Source organism: Choloepus didactylus, chromosome 7 (genome assembly GCF_015220235.1).
Source record: "Choloepus didactylus isolate mChoDid1 chromosome 7, mChoDid1.pri, whole genome shotgun sequence".
Lineage (NCBI taxonomy): Eukaryota > Metazoa > Chordata > Mammalia > Pilosa > Megalonychidae > Choloepus > Choloepus didactylus.
Genome location: NC_051313.1, coordinates 50,937,238 through 50,961,211, shown reverse-complemented (window position 1 = coordinate 50,961,211; position 23,974 = coordinate 50,937,238). Strand labels below are relative to the sequence as shown.

Below are 23,974 nucleotides of genomic sequence, written 5' to 3'. Positions count from 1 at the left end.
ACAGCCCCTCCTCCCCTGGGACTGAGCCTGGCAGGGAGGGGCGCGGGTCCCCTGGCCACAAAAACTTACAGATTTCGCTGATCTCAGCAGTTCCACGTTTTCATGAGTGTTGTATGAAGTATGCCCAAAGACAGATTGCTCTGTGGTGTCCAGTCCACGCAGTTCCTGGCTTTTTACCTACTTTCCTGGAGGAGTAACTAAAACATACAGCTCACCAGTCTGCCATCTTGCCCCGCCTCCAAAGATGGCTATTATTAAAGAACAGTAATTAAGAAGTGTTGGAAAGGATGTAGAAAAATAAGAACTCTAATGCATTGCTGGTGTTAATGTAAAATGGTGCAACACTGTGGAAAGCAATATGGGGATTCCTCAAAAAACTTAAATATAGAATTACCATTTAACCTGGCAAAAATAGACACTTGTACAGCAATGCTTATAACAGCACTATTCACAACAGCCAAATGCAGGAAACAACTAAAATGTCCATCAACAAATGAATGGATAAACAAAATGCGGTATGTACAAACAATGGAATATCATTTGGTTATAAGAAAAAATGAAGTTACGAGATATGCTGCAATATGGAAGAATTTTGAAAACTTCATGTTCAGGGAAATAAGCAAGACACATAATGACAAAAATTGTATGGTATAACTTATAAGGATGACTAGAAATAGCAAATTTGTAGAGACAGAAAGCAGATTAGAGGTTGCTGGGGCAGGGAGTTGTTTGTAAAAATTAAAGAAAAAAAAACAAACAAAACTCCCAATTCACAAACAAGTGATTGTATATATCTGTTTTAAAATATTTTAAGTTAGATCTCCTTCAATGATCTTAAAGTCTAAATACAGTTTTCCAAGAGCGATAATATGTCATCATGGTTAATCACCTGAATTTCAATCTATTATGGGGTGTACAGATCTGCATATTATTGAATATGTGTTTACTATTTTCAAATGTATCTCAGACTTCCTTCTGGATTGCACTTATTAATACCAACATATGCTTTAATTTTTATAAAAGGCTGCTCCCTCTTGATAGTTTGCTATTATCAGTAAATTAAAAACCATAAAGGATATGTAAGAGAACACAGTAAAACTGGTGAACTTGGTCAGTGCTTACTTAGAGACTCGTAAGTTTCAAAAATTCTCTTCCTAGATGTGTAATCAACAAACACATCTCTGAGGGTCCAGAGGACAGAAGATGATAGACCTGTGCCACAGTACCTGGAGCAACAGAAAGTCAATCATATTGACCAACTGGCTCCTACTTGTACCAAAGAAACAGTTCGGGGTATTTTCTTACGTGTAATCTTGTGTTACCATGAATTTGTTAACCACAGATAAAATCCTGAAACAAATTATTTTCCCAAATGTATTGGATTTTATTGATTTTTCTTCACTGAGTAGAGATTTTCTTTCTAAAATTTGTGTACAATACTCTAAAGGAACTTACGATTGATTTAAATGCAAAAATCTAGATTTCACAGGATATTATAGTGGTTTGGGAGCTATGTACCCCAGGAAAACATGGTCTTAAACTTGATCCATTCCCGTGGATGTGGACCCATTTTAAATAAGATTGCTTCAAGATGCTACTTCAGTTAAGGTGTGGCCCAAATGAATCAAGTTGGGTTTTAATCTGGATTACTGGAGGCCTTGATAAGCAGAGTGAAAGTCAGACAAATAAGCCAGAAGAAGCAGCCAGAAGCTGAAAGTTAACAGAACCCAGAAGAGAAGGAAGAGGACAGGAGAAGCCAGGAGAGGCCGCCATGTGCAATGCCATGTGACAGAGGTGCCAAGGACCAAGGATCACCAGCAGCCAGCTCCAGGATGCCAGTCTTCAGGAAGAGAGCATCACCTTAATGAGACTTTGATTTTGGACTTCCCATAGCCTCAAAAACATGAGGTAATAAATTTTCATTGTTTAAGCCAACCCATTGCATGGTATTTGCTTCAGCAACAAGGAAATTAAGAGATACTAACAGAAATGGTAGCTTGCATATGTGAATGCTTACATAATCTACTACATTAAGAAGCAGTGCTAAGTCAGCTTTGATTAAGAAGAACAGTGTAGATATTATTCCTAAAATTTGTGAAAAAATTCTGATATTCTAATTCTTTAGTTTAATTCAATAAGAATTAAAGATTGATTCAATAATTGATTTCTGTTCTCTCTTGAAGCAGTTATAAGATGGAGGGTCAAATACTGCTGCAGAATTAACCACATAATTTGCAAGGCTTATTTGAAAAAAATAACTTTGAAGAAGTTATGATAGAAATGTGTAAAATGAAATGAGAGATTTGTGTTTCATTTTGTTTTTATTTTTCTTATTTAAGCTAGGTACAGTACTTAAAGGATACCATTATTTTCTTCTGAGTGGGGCAGATAATTGACAATAAAAGCTGGCTTATTTGGTACAGGTTCGGAAAACGATTACTTAATTTTATTAGCAATCATTACTACTTTAAAATTATTTAACAGACTGCTCTAAGCTTCCTCCTGACTCCTCAGTTAACTCTCTCAGCTCCTCTGAGACTTACATGTTCTCATTCCATACTATGTCCTCTTGCTTTTCCCTTACTGCTGCAATGCCTTCCTGACCCTCACGAATCTTGCATTTTTTGAAGGAGCCTCTTCTACGAAATTATAATTTTTGAATTCTACTTACTGCTTTTAAAAATATATTTCTCTTCTTGGACTACAAAATACTCTTGGTAAAACAACAAGATTTGACTGATTAATAACAAAAACCCAAAACTTAACCAAAAGAAAGATTTTACTTCATTATGTAAGGTGAGACAAGAGGGACTGAGAACATATATGTATGCCATATTATTCAAAATAAGTACCTTGAGAGGTTAAAATTCATTTCAATAGTGGTTTCATTACTCAAAACATTTTGAATCTCCTGTTTGGCTTTGCAGTCAGAATGACTTTAGGAATTACACATTACCTTGTGGTCATAATGAAGTTGACACTAAAATTACACTGCCTGACTTAATCAACCAAACATTCACCAGATTTGGCTTCAAATAGCTTCTTGTCATTCTCTCTAAAAATAAAAGCAAAAGTACAAACAAAAAACTGTCATCAATAGATGACATTTTGTTCTCCAAATACTCAAAACAATGTGCCACAAGCCTGGAAGAAGTTAATATTTCTGGTAATGGCAGAACTCAGTAAACAGCTTTTGATGATAAGTAATCTTAAGAAGACAACAGTCATTGGATCTATAAGCTCTGTTACATTCATTAAAAAAGTCACCTTATTTTGAAACCCATTTTCATTGCTAAAAAAGACAAACATCCTGATGACTCACACAATAAGATATGGAAAACAGGTGTCATACAGAAATTATAAATTGGAAGAATCAAAATAAAACCATTAAAAAACCCCAAAACCCAAAATCCTGCCTATCATGTCTGCCACATCATACTGGTACTACACTTAAGTGGGTACTTTGGGTATCTAATTTTGAGTCTGTTTAGGCAGAAAGTTTTAGCTTTTGTTCATGTATGTAAAAATTAAATGTTTAAGTTACTAACTCATGAATTAATTATCCACCAATATTTGGAGTTATCAATATTTTGGCTCCAGAGTAAACTTTTAATAAGTTTTATTTAAAGATGATAAAGAAAAATAGAGATTTTAGTACCAGATGTCTGGGAAGATCCCATTTGGATTTGAGCTACTTAAATTTGCAATCATGTATTTATACATCTAACAGAGCTTCTGTTTCTCCCAGAATCAGAAAATTAACTAGCTTTGTAGCATCTTCCTTGATCTGCCACCCGTGCCCTGAGGATTAGAGACTCCACCTGAGCTTGTTTTACAAGCATAACAGAAAAAATTAATCTCTGCTGGCAGCACTCCCACTGGGATACTGATGAATAATGATATCCCTCTTTTGCTGCCCTCTCAGTCCACTAGAAAAGCCACTCTAACCCGGCAACGTGGAAACTGCTGAAACCATTCCAGCTGTGGATTAGCAGGCAGTCAAGCATCCATCTGCTCTGTGTGAATCAAGAGAAAGCAAACATGCATTCTTATGGCCAAAGGAATATTCAAACCCATAATATTGTAAAGGAACATATGTATGCGTATATACGTATATACAATAATAGGCAATCATATACTGTAAACTAAATTAATCCACGTTCTCAATTTACTTTGCATTTTCTTGGTGCTTTAAACATTGGAAAGCATAGTACATGTTTAGGAGCTATGAGGTACAGCTCTTAAGTTTGGTTTTCATATGGGGCTGACTAACTCAAGATTAAACTTCTGGAGTACAATATGAGAATATGTCAGGCATCTATACATTCCCAGATACTCAAATACAGCAACCAAAGGCTTATTTAGAAAAGAGTAAGACTGTCTAATCAGTTTCTGACCAAGTGTTATACAGATGAACTGTGGTCTTTAGTTTCACCTGGCTTTATTTTACTGAGACACTGATGCAGTGAGTACATGTGGACTTTTTTTTTTTTTTTGCCTTCTATTTCTTTTGATCTACAAACAGTAAAATTGAATTTATCAGAACTTTATCAGACTTTTTATTAATGAGTTTTCTAGCACTTCTATATACCCATAATGTAATGATAATTGATGTTTGTAATGGTAGCTTCAGAGCTCTGAAAGATCTTTATGGGTTTTCTGAGTTATTAAAGAAATATATTTGCTTTCAGCAGAGTTCCGAAACAAAATTTATAGTGTTAAATTTCTTGGAATTCTGAAATCCATATATGATATCTATGAAGAAACTTTATTAACACCATATTTTAAATAACCATCACATCATATTTTCAGTCTATGATTTCAGAAAAGCACAAATTAACCTGCTTTTAAGTTCTAGTGTGGTATTATCCACATCACTTCGGTGTGGGTCCTGGGGGTGCAATTTACTCAGCTTCCCTTTTTCTCTGATTTTAGTTGCATTCACTAGTTATTTTGACGTCTTATTGATTTTTACCTTTTTTCTCTTCTCTTCCTCCTTCACTGATTAAAAAAGTAAAAGTAGTTCAAGGTCACAACCCTTTCTGTGCTTTCAGTCTAGCAGAGCAATGCACTGCCAGTTCAGTCATTGGTTCTGCAAGACAATTTATTTGTTCATCTGTCAGTAGAAGATGACAGTTATCTTACAAATTTGCTGACACTGTTTAATAAATAACAGAAAAAACCTACAAAAATGATATGGAAGACTGAAATCTAACAAATTAAAGCAAATATATATAGAATTCTTTGTTGCCAATGGAAATACAATAAACCTGAGACTATAGTGCTTTGGCTACACTGCATTTTTTCCCCTCTGAATTACATAAAAAATACGAATAGAACACCAGAAAGTGATGAATTTTATGTATCTGAGGAGAATGACATTTGGAAATCCCCTCTGCCCCAACCTTCCTCCCCAAACCCAATTTTAAGCAAAAGTAGGTTCTAACTTTCCGACATAATCAAATTTCTGAAACAAGTTCATATTCTACTAGATGGTCAGCTGGAAAACATTGTTTGCAAAATAACTGGAGTCCTTTTTCAGGATAATGTAATGTTAAAATGAAATACAGATGGAATAATACTATGTAATAAGATCATAACTATGTATTTTACTTGGTAGTAACAGCAAATTTTTTCAGAATAGATGTAAATATGAGAGTAGGGCACATCCATTTCTTTGGGTTTAGAAATCAAAAGACATTAGGCTTAAATGCATCATTACTGGAGAAGATATTTCCCTAGGGTTCTGTCATAATCTATAATGGCTCAGCATATAAAATTTTAAATATTCATTTTAGTCCTCACGGTGGTATCACTATAGTTTGCTAAAAGTTATTCCTCAGTAGTTAGCTCTTTCTTGAAAGAGTTTTGCAAAACTAATTAGTAAATTATCCTCTATTGTCTGACAAGACAAGCACAAATATATTAATGCTAGAGGGCATATATAATGACTATTTCTAAACAAACAAAAAAAAACAATACTTTCCTCATTGATTCCTCTTCTAAATCTTAAGCGTATGTTTAAATGGTTGCAAATTACTTATTCTGAAAGATATTGGTCTTTTACAAAAAGCTATCCAGTTTTTTTTTTGCTATTATAAATAATGCTGTGATGAACATCTGTGTATATACATCTTGAAAACACACTTGTTTCCTTAGCATACATTCCTAAAAATGGAATTACAACCCCAAGGAGCAGGATTTTTTTTTTTTTAATTTTGGCAGGTATCAAACTTCTTTCTAAACAGACTGGGTCAATTAAGACTTTGTTCAGCAGTGTTTGGGAATGTCCAACTCACAGAACTCTCAATATCAGTGAGAATTCTTCTTTCAATTTCCAACAATTTAATATGGAAAAAAGATTTATATTTTTGTTTCAATTCAAATTTCCTTGATCACTGAGAAGGTTGGTTTTTTTCCTATCTATTAAAAAAAATATTTTTCCCCTCTGAGTTTTTAATGCTCTTTTTTTCACTTAATCATTGTCATAGATGGTTGCTTTTTCAATGTCATAATTTTTAAAAATAATTTAAAATATATTATTCTTCTGCCTACCATAACTGACACACATTGATACTAGACTTATCTGGTCTGCTTTAAAAATTTTACATACATAGACATACAAATATATTACATTTTTAATGTAAGTAAATCTATCCATTTCTTTTTGTGATTTAATTCCCTTATACTTTTTGTGTTTCTTCCCCCTCTATCTTTTAAAATTTTAACATTATTCTTGGCTTTAATCCTTAATCTGATTGAAATTTATTCTGATATATGCTATGGCATTAGAATATAATGAGCATTTTTCCAAAAAGTTATACAATTTTCCCAACATTTGTTGAATAAACCATCCTTTCATTAATAATTTATGATGTTTCCTTTTTATTTGGTTAGTGCTTCACAGGATGATAAGAAAGAAGGGTCTTGACCAATATGTAGAAATTGTTGCAGTTAGAGTGGTGAAGGACACAGGCAGTCTTAGAAAATGGAATAGCATGAGTTTCATGGAGGAGCAAAAGGGGAAGAGAAGTTGGAGATGAGGCTATTCTCACTTCTACCTATACTGGAATAGTCTCATATAACATGCTAAGGAATCTGAATTTATGTTATTTGGTTTTTGGAATAGAAGAAGATAATGGTATTTATCCTGTGTAGAAATGATTTATATAGATTATAATGTACTAACTACTAGAACTTGCTATCAATATTAAAATATCATTGTTAATGAAAACTAGCAATAACAGATATGATTATAATATGCTAGGTAATAGTCTAACATTATTTTATATAATCCTCCCTTTATTTTATAAAGGAACATGGAGTTTGGAAAGGTTAAGTGACTAGTCCAAGATCACATAGTTAGAAAATGGTGGAGTCAGAACTGTTTGACTCCAAAGTTCATGCTCCTAGTAACAAGATTTAGTATACTGCAGACATGTTGGTACAAGTTACACTTTGGAGACAGTTAACATCAAACTATCACCATTTCTTAGTACAGGCACAGGGATGTTCTCTTCTTGAAAGCAGAGACTATACCTTAATTTTTATTGTCCTTTTGTACCTAACACAGTTAGTAGGTGCTAAATAAATATTTTCTGGACTATTGAAGGTGTGTGTTTAAGAATTATTTGTAGAATAGTAATAGGAATAGAAAAGATAAGTTTCTAAATAAGAAAATATAAAGGACAAGAAAGGGAAACTATAACCATAAAGGAGGCAAAGAAAGAACTGCTGTAGAGAAAGGAAGATGAAACAGATGAGAAAAGCACTGTATAAGAAAAAGAATGGACTTTATTCCCTCCATTAAAAATTAAAATGAAGTAATATTTTCTCTATTTCTGCATCAAAAATTGCTTATTTTTGAAAACCTACATTTTGCAAATATCTAGACTTAAATATGGTTCCTACCCCCTCCCCAAGTATCATGTTAAAAAATGTAACTATTCAGAAATGATAAACTATTAAATATCACATTCTAACAGAGTTGGCATTAATAAAGACTATATCAAACTGACCAGAACTTTAACTGCAACTGATCAAGAGAATTTTTCCAGATGAATATATGCCTAATAAAATGGCCAATTTGATTTGCCTGCATTTTCTCTCAGTCAGGTTCCCAATGGCTGCTTGGCTGTTTTACAGCTTACTGCTTAGTCCCCAAAGAAGAACATTTTTCTTACTAATATAACTTCCTCATAGCTTTCAAGCCCAAGTTCCTAATTCAAAGAAGTGCTAATCCATTTGCAAAGCATCTTAGTGAAGGAGTAATCATTCCGAGCCATAATCACTATTACTGATCATAATTAGTTTATGATTTCTTTTAATTACTAAGTGCTTTTTAACAGATATAAATAGACGAGCACTCTTAGGAGCCAAGACATTGGTCTGAAAGCCAGAGTAATGTCTTATTAAAGACTCTTAGTGCTTTTTTATTTGGAGGTAGGATGATGTGGCAGCAGGGAATCATTATTTTTACAGACTTTGTCACTCCCTTGTGGTGCTTAAAACCCAGGTTAACAAGAGGAGAAAGGAAGAAGGGAGTAGGGGCAGAGCAACCAAAGAGAAAACTCAGAAAATGCCACTGGGATTAAGGATACCAAAATCTCTCAAATGAAGTTACCACATGTTCTTAAAGAAAAAAAAAAAAGCAATGTCAAAATTCACTAAAAGAAACATGCTAAGATGAGGGCAAAACTGTAGTTAGGATCACAAGAGAAGGAAGACCTAAAGCTCTTCTTTATTTCTTCAAAACGCCAATAATGAAATAAAAAAGTTCTCAGTGAATCCAATGAGGAAGCCCTTACTGTCAGAGAAATTATGAGTGTTCTGAACCCTAAAAAATGTAAAGGCTACCTAGATAAGGCAGCTTTCTAGATCAAGGTCAGATATGTCCTAACATGCATCCCCCTCAAACTTGTATGATGATTTACAAGCATTTACATATTATCTAATCACCTTATTAGATCCTCAGGCTAACCCCATAACTGATGATAAGTAGGGCAGGTATCATTGTACTTTGTTTAATGAATGAAGAAATAGAGAGAAATTAAATGATTTGCCACTTCAAAGAGATTGAAATGGCCATGCTGAAATTTGAATCATGTTCCCTAAATGCAAATACCATATTCATATCACCACTCTGGCTTCAATATGTTAATGATGGTCTTTCCCTACATTTATTTACAGGTCCCCACAGCCTTAGTAGGGTCCCTCACACCTGCTCAGTTGCAGCTGTTTTTTAGTTTATACATAAAAAAAATAAAGCAAACAGAGACAATTTCTTCTTTGCCCCCACCACCCAATACTTGCATCTGTACTTCTACACTTGGTCTTTTCTCCTTTTCTGGTGGATGAATTGTCTCTACTTTTACCTGAGGACGATCCTTCCTCTTATGCATTGATTCCCATTTCTCTTTTGCCCTCTTAAGAACTTGGCTCTCTCCTATATAGCAACTTTTTTCCTCTCTATAGGATCATTTCTATAAGTATATAAACATGCTGCAACATCTTTAAAAAAAAAGAAAAGAAAAAAAAACTGATTCCTTATCACATCCCACTTCTATGTAAGAATTAGCTGTTTTTGCTCTATTTCCTCAAAATTCACTCTCTCAAGTATTCTCAAATAAGGTTTTTGTCTCTACCACTCCACTGAAATGACTTATTCAAGACACCAAGGATCTCATCTTATCAAGTAGAATGGTTAATCTTAGCTCTCCTCTAACTCCATGTCTCAACAGCTTTTAAATCAGTTAATAACCATCCCCTTGGTGTGCCTGGCCCCCAGGACAATGCACTCTCCTGGTTTTTCTTTCAGCTTACCATTTCTCATTCTTGGTTTTCTTTGCTGGCTCTCCTTCTCTCCTCTTCTCATTAACTTGTACAAGCTAGAGTTCCCAAAGCTCAATCTTCAGACCTATTGCCAAAACTCACTTCCCAGATGATCTCAACCAACCCAGGACTTTGAAACTAACACATGTGCGTCTCACTAGGCCCCCTAAAATAAACACATATCCTGCTCTTTACCCAGTCTTCTTCACTTCAATAAAGTGTTCTCTCTCATCCAGTCATTCAGGCTAAAGACCTAGGCACCATCCTTATCACCTCTCTTTACTTAATCTTTCGTCAATTACTGTTGGGTCTATATTAAAAATATTCTGAATCTGACCACAATTCACCATTATAACTTCTAATCACTCTACCCAAGCCACCATCATCTCTCATCTGGACTTCCTGCAACAGCCTCCCAACCAGGCCCTCTGTTTCCATTCTTGTATTCTCTAACAGTCAATTCCTTCTCAGTATAAATAACATCACTGTCAATAACATCACATTACTCTTCTGATCAGATCCCCCCAGTGGCATCTCTGGACACTCGGATAAAATCTGAATTCTTTACCATAGCCCAAAGGTCCTGGATGACCTGGACCCCACATACCATGTCCTCCCAGTGCTTACTCTACTCTAGTCATACTGGCTTTCCTGCTGTTCCTTTGCATTTGCTATGCCCTCTCCCTGGAATCTCCCCCAAAGCTTTCTCATTCCTTCATGCTACCTAGTTCTCTGTTCAAATATCAACTCAAAAAGGCTCTCCTTAACCACCCCATCAAGAACAGCTTCTCTAATGACCTCCAGACTCTTTATTTTTTTTTCATCTCACGTATATTCACCTAAATATATATTACATGTTCACTCATTTACTTGTTTATTGTTTGTCTGCCCTACTATGAATATAAGGTTCACAAGTGTTAGAACTTCTTCAGCCTAGTTTGCTGTTGTATCTCCCCTGTCTGGAACACAGTATGAGATCAATAAACATTATTTAATATAATTATAGCTAACTTTATAAGTACTTATCCTGAGCAACGAACTATTCTAAGAGCTTTATCTGTATGAACTAATTTAATCTTCCCAATAATCCCATAAGGTATTATTACCACCATTAAATGTATGAGAAAATCGAGGCTCAGAGGTTAAGTAACTTGTCCAAGGTCACAGAGCCAGAAGGGGCAGAGCTGGGCTTTGAATCTATGCAGTTTGACTCCAGAGCTCAGGCTCATAACCTCTAAGCTTACATGATCAGAAACATTATTACATCCTTAGTGAAATGGCCAGACTGAACTTATAGATAAGCCCAATATGCATAATTATTTCACTTCAGTTGGTTTGGTGCTTTGTAACCTAGTGCAATACAGGAATCAGTTAAAGCTAGTATCATCATCTAGAGGCAGAGACTCTTTTATAATGTCATAAGCTCTAAAAGAAAGGGTAACATGATGTGGGGCTGTACACAAATGGAAGTGATATCACAAATGGAACTGTTTTGTACCCGCACTACAGGCTCTTTTCTGTAAACAGGACTACAAAAAAGAAGTAATCAGAAGGACTGAAGGACAAGAAACTGATTTATGAGCAAAGGATCAAAAGATATAAATCTCTATATGGACTAAATATTGGCCAAGGCATGAGGACTACTGGTGATTAGATAACAACCAATGAGCTGGAAAAGCAATTATTTATTAAAGCATAAGGAAACATAATCAGCAATAACAAATTAAGGAAGAGTACCTGTGTTGTTTTCATTTTTAAAAAGCTTATAGAAGTATTATACGTAAAACTAGATTCAGTAAACCAAGATGACTAATCAAAAATGATTTGTTTTTAACACATATTAGGAAACACTTTACAATTGATGATTTTACAAAAATTTTCTCTCAAACTGTGTTAATAGTTTTTAGGTACACAATGATCCTATTGCATTTCTCTACTTTGTTACATGAATTAAAAGTCTAGCCTCATTAACTGAAAAGGCTTCCTGTTCCTCAGTACCAAGGAGCATTCTATGATTATTTTTTTCTTTTTAAAATTCCATGTTTCCAAAATAATATAATATTATATGACTCTGCTTATACCGAATAGGGGTTGGGGAGGATGTTAGCATGTTTAAATTTTCTTTTGCTTTCTACACAAAAATGATACTGAAGCACATTCAGTTGCTCTCAAGTATTGTGAATGATCATACCAATTTACCTACCTGGCTGCTTTGCAAAGATAAAAGGCAGGATGGTGCATTTTTTTAGTTTAAACAATGTTTTGGCTTATTTGTATTGGGAAGATGTTTAGGAAAGTTCTGGTGACCATTATTAATAGAGGAAGGAGCTAACATTGATTTCTGAACTGCTCCACCTGCTGGACCAAAGATAACCTAACAATTTGAGTACTTACACTTTATTGGGATAAAATTAGAAATATTGTAAGCAGCAACCAATTTCTAGTGTATAAAATTTATATTAAATTTTCTAATCCAATATTAAAATTTTCATTATTTTAAAACCTAAACAATGATCTGCACTGTGACAAATGGATAGAGTTTAGGGAAGAGATTTTATTTTTTTTTTCCCAATATGATTACTTGTAAATTAACAATTCTAAACAGTCATGATATCATTAAGTTAAACATCAGGTTATAAAATATCTCCAAAAACAAGTTAATTATGCTTTACTTTGCCAAATAAATCATGATAGGGTTCCCTGAAGAGCAAACTACCTCAAAGTTTTAAAAGTATGTCTTAATTTAGATGACATCATTCAAGATTATATATGTAATTAAAAATGTCTAAATGGAATCTCCCTTTACAAATGTTCTTATATGACCTCCAGGAGCTTGGTGATCCAATCCTGCCCATGGGCCAGGCTGATAAATCTGACTTGAATGTTGTAAGTAGGACTACGCACTTTCCATGCATAGGTAAAGACAGAGCCGCAACAGCAGATAAAGAAGGACTGGATGTATTCAGCTCAAGCCTCTTCCTTTGTTTCCATTACACTCTTTAGGCTTTAGTACAAATCTCCTTAAAAGATATAAATCTGTCGTCTATTTCTTTGGTATTCCCCCAAGTGCACTGAGTATTAGCATGTTATACTCAGCAAGTGTTAATAAGCATTGACAAACCAGAAGTATTTTTTATAGGTACCTTAGGCTAGGAAGGTTAAGAGTGTATCCTTTTTATATACCTTGCTTTATAAATTTAAATAAAAGGACAAAATAAGATGAAAAAAAGAGGATAAAGGAAAGTAGAAAAGAGAAAAGGGGAGAGGCAGAAGCCATTTAAAAGGCTGCTGAGTGACACAAGTTCTGCTTTTAACTCTGCCTCTTCCTTTTTGGGATTTGAGTTTTTATACTATTTTTTCTATATTAATTATGTCACTCTGGGAAGGGCTGAGTCTTTCTTGTTTTAATGAGAAAGATAAAAGTAGGTGATAATGGAAAAAATAATATGGCTATTCATACTTTGGTAGCTAAATCTTAAACAATAACACAATTTAATTACTAACCTTTAGAATCCTGGTAATTGACAGTTCTTATGCTGTGGAACAGTTTAGGAAACTCAAAGTAATTAAAAAAAAATTTTTTTAAAGGACAAATTCCCAGTAATACCACAAATACATTTTAGGATAATCAGAACATAATCAGCTTAAAAACCTTTAGAGTAAACTACTAAATCTCAAAAGCAGACATATTTGAGATTGAGACCTTTTGCAAGGAAAATATTTCATTTTTCTCTGAGCTGAGGAAAACTTCTAAGTGCAGAAAGCTAGGGGAGGCTATGAAATAATGGAGAACAGGGACGGTCTCAAGGGAAAGAGACCAAGAGAAGTAGAAAGATACCTTTTTTTTTCAAGACACTTTTACCATCTGTGCCTCTTCAAAAGATGCCAGGCAGCTCCCCAGCCTGTGGGTTAGGGAAAGCTCTTCTCACAACCCTGGAAGATATCCCATTAGGTTTCCCCACTATGAAGATAATAAAGGGTAGCAGATGGGATCCTGTGACTGTCAGGAGGTTATTTGGAAATGGAAGGCCATGAGGTTGGTGGTGTTCACTGTTACTCAGTTAACCTTTCTTTCCTTCAATTTCCTTTAATGAACTCTTTAATTTTACATGCTGAGTCCCCTACCAAATTCTTGCTTATTTTTTCCAGTTTCACATGTTTGAAAAAGGTACTTTTGAAATTTCCTGAAGAAAAGATTTGCAGTTGTGCCCCCAACTGGACAAAATTTAGGCATTAACAATTCAGTATTACTGAAAATATCCTGCATATGGGCAGAGCAGAGAAATCAATATGCGTTTAAAGAAAGCAGTACAGAGAACTGCCGAAACCCAGAAATGTATTGATACACAAAAATCTCATTGCTTTGGTATTTTTCTAAATTTGGAACAGTTCTATTCTACTTTAACATATGAAACTGATACTTTCAGTCAATATCCAGGCCTTTGTGGAAAAATAAGAATTTCACAATTTTTCAAATTGGATATTTGATATATAAATGTAATTTCAAGTTTTTGCATATCAAAAGAACCACAAAAAATGAGCATTTCTTTTAAAATGTTATTGAAAATTCTAGAGATGAGGCATAGTTGGGGCATATTTTGCTTTATTTCAAAACTGTTAATGCTCAGGGAAGTATATTCTGAACTATCTGTTCAAAAGTCCACTGAACATATCAAATCATGATCCTGGTTTGTCATGATGACAGGAATTTTCTACTCTAGACATGGGCTTTCAGTGCCAACATCATTAAAGGATTCTTCAAATTACTTTTTAAATGCCCTTTCCCCTTGGGATTTTCACTTATATATCTAATTAGGCTACGTATTCCATGCCATGTAATCCCTGTTGCCAAAACTGCTGTAGGAGCAGGGCATCAATGGAGCAGGACAGATGTAATGTCACTGGTTAACAATAGAGGTGTGAAGCAGCTGCCTTAATTATGAAGCTTATTAATTCATGGTGTTAAAAAAAAAACTTGGCAGAAGTTCTTATAAAATACCTAGCCTTTTCAAAATAGCATCAGATTGTTTAAAACTTAAAATATATGCTTTCAATAAAGAATGCTGAAGTAATTATTTTGCTAGTATTTGACATCTACATTTAAGTACCTATAATTCTAGGTTAAGAGGTTATACACAATTTAAAAGTAGCTCTGCTTCTTAATTTACTTTTTAAAAAAGTATGTACCCTAACGTATTAATGCTTTAACCTTTTTTTTAAATTCTTTTTTTGTTTATAGCTGGAATTAAACATATGCTATGGAGAAAATATGTCTAGGAGAGGAAGTAGGGTATAGGAGGAAGAGTTTTAAAGACCTATTTTCTGTGTAACTCTGGAAAAACTCAATTAACCTCATTAAACTTCAATTTTGTTATCCGTATATTAACACTTACCATGAAGAGTTGTTTGAGGACTATCTATAATGTATATAAAATGCCTGGCATACAGTAACTGCTCAACAGAAGACAGTTACTATTTTTTTAATGTAGTAGAAAGTCGGTATTTTAGAAAGATAAGATTTATATAATTGAGTTACTATTCTAGAGTAATATTAATTAAGAGAAATAGGCTCAATAGAAGCTTTGACCTAACAGGCAGAACAGAGTATTTTGTTATCATTTAAAGGCAATAACATTTAAAAACATCCAAGGGATGAAAAATAAGTGAATATAAGTCTGAAAAGAGGTGTTACTAAAGAAAAAAATTGTGGAAATGTTTTGTCTTTTCAGTGTTGACTGGAATAAAGATTCTTAATTTATGAAATAACCAACAGGAATTAGTACTTGAAAGTGTAACAGGTTGCCAAATTAAAAACCTCATGATATTCTGAAGGATAAAAATATTCTGAAAGTACTTAAAAGGTCAACAGAAAAAACTGTGCAAATGCCACAGAGGACAAATCCTAATCCCTTCATTCTCTGGTCTGAACAGAATGATCATCTATCACACCAAATACAACAGTTACAATTCTAGTCCTTTTTAAATCTATACTTTCCAGTCTATATCTTATCCATTGAAGCAACAAATCCTCTAAGTTTATTACTTGCAGGATCAGATGGCAGTTCCTACTAATTACAAAAAAGTGACTATGTTCAAGATCCACATCTCCTGTTCATGATCACTATTCATGATCTTAATTTTAGTTATGCTGATTCAAAGCCTCTGCCTTTCTGGATTGAGCACTTTACTATGGGCCCATTTAGACTTTCTCCATGATATCCTTTTGATGTGGGATCACCAGAAATGTATGTAATAAACCTCCCCCACAGGGGAGATTAACATGAAGGACAAAATACTTTTTTCTGGTTTTGTTTTTAGATACTCTTTTTGACGACGGGCAACATTTTACTGCCATTCTAAGAGAATCTCATTGGGCTGATAACTTTAGTGAGTGGCAATATCCAAGTCTCTTTCATGGTTCATTACCATGGTTCACAGTTTATGTATGTATTAATATATATACACACACACACATAAACACACATTTATACATGTATATAAATACATATATGAATACTTAATAAATATACAGGAAGTTTGTCAGATTTGTTCATTCTTCTATCTCATATCTCTAGAAAGTGCCTTACACATTATGGGCACACAATATATGTTTTTTTTTTTTTTTCTGAATCAATATATAGTCTGTGGGTAGAAAGGTGACCAATGAAATTTAATATGGACCAATGAAATTTAACATAGGGTTACACATTAAGGATATTAAGGATAAAATTTCTAATTTATGCACACTTCAATATACTCCTGGGATATTTGTTTAGACAATTTCATTTAACTTAGTGCCTTACTATTTAAAAGAGATTAGTTTCATCTGTACTAATATCCTGTTGCCTACATTCTTCAGTCAAGAGTGATACCGTCAAATATAATACCATTCTTCAAACTAATAAGCAAAAATAAATGAACTGCAAGTGACTTTTATTAAATTTAGAACTTAGCTACCTGGCAGAAAAGGAAAAATAAACACAGAATACTTTTTTTACCACCTGATAAACCTATTTTTTGGGGTGGTGGTGGTAGTGGTGGTGAAACAGCTTTTCTGGCATTAATTCTAAAAGAACTTTAAATCATGTGGATCCTCATATAAAGAAATTTCAATAACATCATGGATAAGCATCATCTGGAATGATCTAAAAAAAAGCAATAATAAAAGTTTTCAATCATAATGCAGAGAGGGGATTCTATTTAAGGACAGGGTGATCATCTGGGTTGCCCAAGACAGTTCAGTTTACATCTATTATCCTGTGTAAGTATTGTGTCCCCTCTTCCATTCTCAAAAAGATCCAAGATTGGATGATAAATTATGTGGTTACCTTACCTATGGGGAACTTGGTTTAGATATGTTGCTTTATAATGATCTTGTTTGACTTCATGAACAGTTTCTGCCAAATTTCAAGAGGAACTGGATGGCAATAATTGATCACACAAATTAAAAGAGAAGGTATGAAATATATAAAATTTTTACAATATAATCTCTTTATACTAAAAAACAGCCCAATAACATCATGAAACTTACACTCAGAATTGAAAGTAATTCTTCAACACTGCATTCAGGTTTCAAACGTTCCTTGAACATTTTAACTGTCTGGTGCCTCAAATAGTAATACGACGCAATTCGGCCGTATGTCAGAGGTTCAATGCTCCGATTATCCTATTTCAAAAGAAAGGTAAAATGACATAAATAAAAAGTTCAACAGATACACATAAATTCATAAAATTAATAACCCATACTGCAGGTTGCAATTGCAAAATCTTGTTAAAGGTTTTGGCTATCATTATAAGAAAAAATCCTGCTGTTAAAAAGCTAGGCAATCTTTATAATGGGAATGTATCTGATTCTTACCTCTCTGATTTCAATACAATAGGACTGTTCCAAGTCAGTCAGGGACTTCTCAACCAGATTAGATAGAAACTTGTTCACAGAATCATGGCTCACATCATCCAAATTGTAGTAGCTAGAAAACAAGCAAGGTTGTTACCTGTGTCAATGTATTCTCTATTGAAAACTTTCACCTCAGTTTCACACAGTTCTTTTCAGAATTTGAAAAACATTAAATTACTAAAGCAAATCAAAGAAAGAAGGTAACTACAATTACCACCCCATTTTTCAGATCAAAAGCCCCATACTACGGTTTATTGACACCAATGAACAAAGATAATTCATTAAATTAATAAGTTAGTAAGAGAAACAGATAAAATTCTGCACCACATGAAAAAAATACTGATTCCCCAGTGTTAAAAATGGCATAACTTGGTTTTACACATCTATATAAAACTAACCTTACACACTGAATTTATAGATTATGGATATCATACATACACAAACACATATATAATTACCTTTTATATATAAAACCTGTACTCAGTAACTATATAAAACTCACAGAACTATTTAATTGGGAGGCAGATGAGTTCTTTTAGGTAATGTAGTAAATTATTGCTCACGTAGTGCTAAAGGAATAAATGTCATCCTAATGACTGGAAGAGACATCATCAGGCCAAAAAATAAACATTTCAACTTATTCTCAATATTCAGAAACACAAAGGTCTAACCGTATGTTTTCCAAGTAAAAAGCCCAAGGAAATATAGCCTATTTGAATGCCCCTTCCTGCAACCCCCAGAGGCTCTTTGCAAATCCCTATGATCACTAGGAATCCTTGCCTGGGAATAGTCCAGAGGGTAAGGAAATGTACACATGGTCGAGGGAGTTCTCTATTTCCTGTGTGAACACTCTACCCTGCATGGGAAATTTATACGTCTTTCCTCCCCTTCCCCTCCCAAACTGAGAAACAGGAATGGAAAGCGGCCTCAGAGAACAGGCTCTCATCACTGCCCCAGCATGAAGGTCTTACATTTGTACAGGAATAGAGGGGGATATTCACAGCCTGGGAAGAGTGTTCAAATCTCAAAAGGGAAAGACAGGCCTAAGGCTACAACTACTTGAGAAGGATTGAGAAACACTACCAACTATGGTGATTTTTGTGAATTTTTTTTTCTTTGTTTAAAGGGAAAGACTTAGAGGTAAAATATTAAATATATTTTTAAAAATAAACAAAGCAGGACTTAAATCATGGCAGGATATATATTTTTATTAGAAAGAAAAGTTAGCGCAAATAGGTAGCCACACACCCAAATGGGAGAGTCTCCATTAAGTATGGCTCAATAAGATAACACTGGAATAATCTATGAAAATAATTGTAAATCATGATTTACAATTGAGGCTTTTAATTTCAACAAAAAAGAAGCAGTTACTTTTAATTTAGTTTGTAGAGAAATTATTGCTTTTCCTGGAAAGTCTCCTGTCATGAACTAAAATAAAGCAACATTATCAATGAACAAATAAATAAGTACTAAACCCACTGCTATAGTAAATTTAAACCAAATGCACAAATTTATATCTAATCTGGCATATAGTGAAGAGAGAAAGGCATTAGAAAATATTTCTTTTATCCTGGAAAATGACTATAAAGTAGTGTTCAGTTAGCATAATGTCTTTTGCTTTGAAAGTGAAAGTAATAATTCTGGACATGCAAAATCCCATAAAAAACAAAGATCCCTTAAAGTGTTCCAAATTATTAAAAATATTTTTCTTTCATTTTTTCCCAAGAAATGAAATCCAGCCAAACTTTCTGCAATATGAGTCCTTATTTTATATTTCACATTCTTTGACTTGCTAGTCTATAAATTTACTAACACTAATATACAGTTGATAAGGTTATTTCTAAATTGAAAACACTAGTGAAAATGTGCTCAGGACACTGTATAAGTCGAACCATTTATAGAACAAGAATCTAAGTGTTATTTATAAATTAAAATCACAAAAGGAAAATGTTTTGAAAATAATATTACTTGAAATATAAACATTTTAAATTCTATTTTTAATCTATAAATTTATTATGCCATTTGAAAAAAAGTTCCACAGGTACTCCTAATGATCACCACAAGCCTTTATCCTATAAAATAACTAGAATGCCAGTTTTAACATTTTAATGAATTAATTTGGTATACAAATAATATTTAATACCATAAGTGATTAAAACTTTCCTTAAAAAAATTACAGGTTCTTTTTAATATTAATTTTATTAATTATTTTATGAATTAAGAGGATAAATTTTGATGGGTTAATAGCCCTTCTAAAGTTTTAAATTTAAATATATTGGGGCATTTTTCTAATTTGTGGCTTTTATCCAAATAAAGTACAGTCAGGGCAAGCGATTCTTAAACATTTAACATAAGTTGCAAAAAAGAAAAAAATCAACTAAAATTTTATATCTCTGAGACAACACATTATCTGATGACTGCACTACAATATTATTCATAATGTAACTTGATAAAAATTAACACATTTTTTGAGAATATAAAAACTTTTGAGATTCCTTTTAATATAGTTTTTGTTTTCTAAACATGCTCAACAACATTCTTATTGACTTTTATAACAGGAGAAATACAAAATTCATTTCAAGTAATTGAATTGCTATTCAATTTATTCAATATACTTTTTTATGGTTATGATACTTGGGGGCAATCTAGACTATCAAAGAAAACCCCTACAATTGTTAGCTTTTATCAAGTATTCTGGCACATATAAGTGATAAAAAAAATTGAGAATGCTAGTTACAATATTATATTAAAAAATATATTGTAAAAATCTCAATCACTAAAACTTGTCTCCTATGCAGCCATCACAATACTAAAATGTATCTACTTTTATTAATGATTTAACATCATTGATCTATTCCAAGTATCATTCTTTGCTAATATTTGGATTGTGATTTTGAGGTCACTTAAAACATTTCAAATTCTTATAAAAGAAATTTATTGCTATACCTTCGTAAGATATATAACCTTTTGGAAACTGTAATATAATAATAGATCACATGAAATTTTGAGAGTTAGGTATTGACACTGTTTTGTGAACGAAGTTTAGATTTATATGACCTTGATTAGTAGCATAATATGACTTCCACTTTTATGAAGTGAACTTTTCAGTAACAGTGCAATTTCTAGGCTAAACAAATATAAGCATTTAGTTTACATATCATTAATTTCAATCATCACTTTAGTACCTAAAAAAGCATGCAATAGCTAAATAAAAAGGTTTATTTGCATGTTGCACTCACCACAGTACAAAATTTATAATTTACTGTTTAATTATGGATAAAAGATACAATGTAGTTTCATGGTCACCGCATTAAGTCATCAAGTCATTATCTTCTCTTTGCCATAAACAGACAGCCCACCTTTTTGTCAGCATGTTATTTCATTTATTTCACAGTGAAACCCAGTTTCACAATAATTGACTTGTCAGAAGCTCTAATTTATGAGGCTGAGCTCTGTAAGATTTCTCTATATTGGACTCAACCTGCACACAAGCAGGGTTGAATATTTACAATGCTGTTAACAGGTGCTGAGTTGTTTAATGATTCTAATAGCCAGAAGCGTACTGAGAAAGCCAGCGGGATCACAATTACAGGCTGTTTGAACACAACAATTACTAGTCCCCTGAGAGGTGTGAAAGTCAAAGGCAGTTTGATACTGACAGCATCTAGCACATGGGCTAGACAAGCTAACTTCTATTAGCAGACCATCAGGAAGTAGTAATAACAAATCTCTCCCAATCATAAAAATTTACAAAGTTCATAAAATTGAAACAATTGAACACTGAAGCAACTTTTAAATAATTAGCTTTAAAAGATCTTATCAAAGGATGAACAAGAATATCACACAGGAAGCCTTAAGCTATCATTTTCCAACATTTAAGGATGAAATGAATCCAGTTGAGAACTAAAATGATTTTATAGTAATGTAAAACATAGATAGAGTTACACCAAACAGTTTGGATTTAATATGAATAGTGGCAGCCATTTCCTGTTTGGTTTATGTAAACCTGGCCAGAGATCTCACTGGGAAATTTTTCATCAGTCTTGAAATGCTGTTGCTATAAATGTCAGTCCTGGGAAGTCATTTGTTACAGCACCATGTTTTTTTATGTTCAGATTATGCAGCAGTAATAATGACACAAATAATGAAAGTGGTTGCAGGGACAGCTGAAACTACCACAACATTTTTGCCTTAGAAATATTTAAAAGCTTTCTCAGGGGAAAAACAGGGTAAAGTAGAACATACAAATTGAATCCAGAACTCAATTTGGAATATATTATGTTTTATGAAAGCACAAGTACATGTGTTTATATACATTTGAACAAGCTATTGTGTATACATGTGTGTGTCTACACATACACTTACCCATATAAGTACATAGCTTTGTATGAAATAAAGAGACCTAGATACATGTATGCAACAGACAGAGGGAGAACAACCCAGGAACAGTGGGTTGAAATCTTTGTGAACCTGTTTTACTTTTGGTGGTGATACTGTGGGACAGTTTATAGTAGTATGATTAAATGAAGGGGATTGGGTCATATTTACTTATCCGAATATGACTATGTTTTGAAAGTGTTTTTATCTTTTTAATTTTTAAATAAAACTCAGTTTCTTTCATCTTGCCTCACACACACACAAGCAGGCATACACTGCCCTACCCCCACCTGCTTCTCCCCCCAACCAACAGTCAACCCTCAATTTATGGCACTGGATTACAGGGAATATTAAGGATAAATTAAAACTACACAAAAGTTCTTCATTTGTGACAATGATTTTAACCTTATTAAACTTTTTACCAATCTAAAAAAAAAAAAAGAAAAGAAAAATTTACCAGTTTCCTGAACTTCTGTGCCTTTGTGATTTTAACACAGAAAATACAAAAAAGATACAATTAAGGGTTGATTAGAAAGAAAATTACAGAGCTTGACTATAGCAGACAAAGTAAAGCTTGTAAATTGTTAAAATTTATTTAGGCACATTTCCCATTTTTATCCAGATGTAAAGGTATAGATATTAAAAGTGACAATTTTTATTCTAAATGAACATATAAGAGTCATACGTTCAGAATTAGTATTGCACGTTTTCCGTAAAGAATATGTTTTTCAGCATAGCACTGGTAAGAGAAGTGGGCAGGGAGTGCAGGTATTTGAATTCTGGACTGAACAATGAATCCAGTGATCAAGAATATGTCTCTGGAACCAGACTTTCCAGTGCTGGCTTTGCTACTCATGAACTGTGCAATTGTGGGCAAGTTGCTTAATCTCCCTGTGGTTCAGTTTCTTCATCATCTATAAAATGGGGATAATAATGGTATTAAATTAGTTATGTTCTTGAAACAGAGTCTCAAATACAGTAGATGCTCAGAAAATATTAATAAATTTTCTTTAAAATTTGGTCCTTTCAGAGATTATTCCATTTTAGTGATCAAGTCTATAGATTGTTTCCTATTTTATTAATTTCAATTTTTATTTTTATACATTATTTTCCTTTGTGCTTTGCTATGAGTCATCTAATTTCTTGAGATGAATCCTTCATTATTTTATTTTCAAGCATTATTGTTTCCTTGCAGGGGCTTTAAAGATATAAATATTCCTCAGAATCATGCTTTGACTAAAATGCATAGGTTTTGTTGATACACGTACTTTTATTTGTGTTCAGCTCTAGCCCGTACCTTTTGTTTTAATTTAATCTATCAACTAGAATAAAAATTTTAAAATCCTAAATTAGATTTTGCCATCATTTTTATTCTTTATTTCTGGTTTTATTGAATTACAAACTGAGAATGTAGCATACATTGAGATGTTCTTTATGGTTTAGTACATAGTAAATTTTTATGAATTTTTCCATGAGCGTTTAAAAGTATTATATATTGTTTTCTTTGCGGGTACAATACTAAGATACACACACATATTCAAGAATATTGTTATTCAAATCCTCTATTTCATAAAATACTTCTTATTTACTTGATATGATGATTTTTGAGATGTGCTGAAGTTTCCCAACCTGACTACAATTTAGTTACTTTGCTTACATATTTTGATGCTATGCTTTTAGTTACCTAAAAATTTGTAATCTAATATAATTTCTTAGTGATTGTGCTTGTTAAAAATATGAACCCTTCTTTGTTCCATTTAATTCTTTTTTTTAACCTTGAATTTAGTTTTGTCTGGTTTTAATTCTGCAGTTACTGCTTTTTCTTTGTTTTCATTCTCTTCCGTATCTTCGTTCAGTCCTTAATTTTCA

The 23,974-nt window shown here is 33.1% G+C and overlaps 1 protein-coding gene across 2 annotated transcripts in view; it reads right to left on the bottom strand.

Moving 5' to 3' along the window:
• ASCC3 (activating signal cointegrator 1 complex subunit 3) overlaps window positions 1–23,974 on the bottom strand; it is a 415,044-nt gene that overhangs the window by 60,822 nt on the left and 330,248 nt on the right. For both annotated transcript variants that reach the window (XM_037842528.1, XM_037842527.1), the window contains exons 35-36: window positions 17,690–17,801; window positions 17,363–17,497 (exon numbers count right to left, since the gene is read on the bottom strand). In XM_037842528.1, the coding sequence (XP_037698456.1) occupies window positions 17,363–17,497; window positions 17,690–17,801 (247 nt within the window). The remainder of the gene's footprint in view (window positions 1–17,362; window positions 17,498–17,689; window positions 17,802–23,974) is intronic.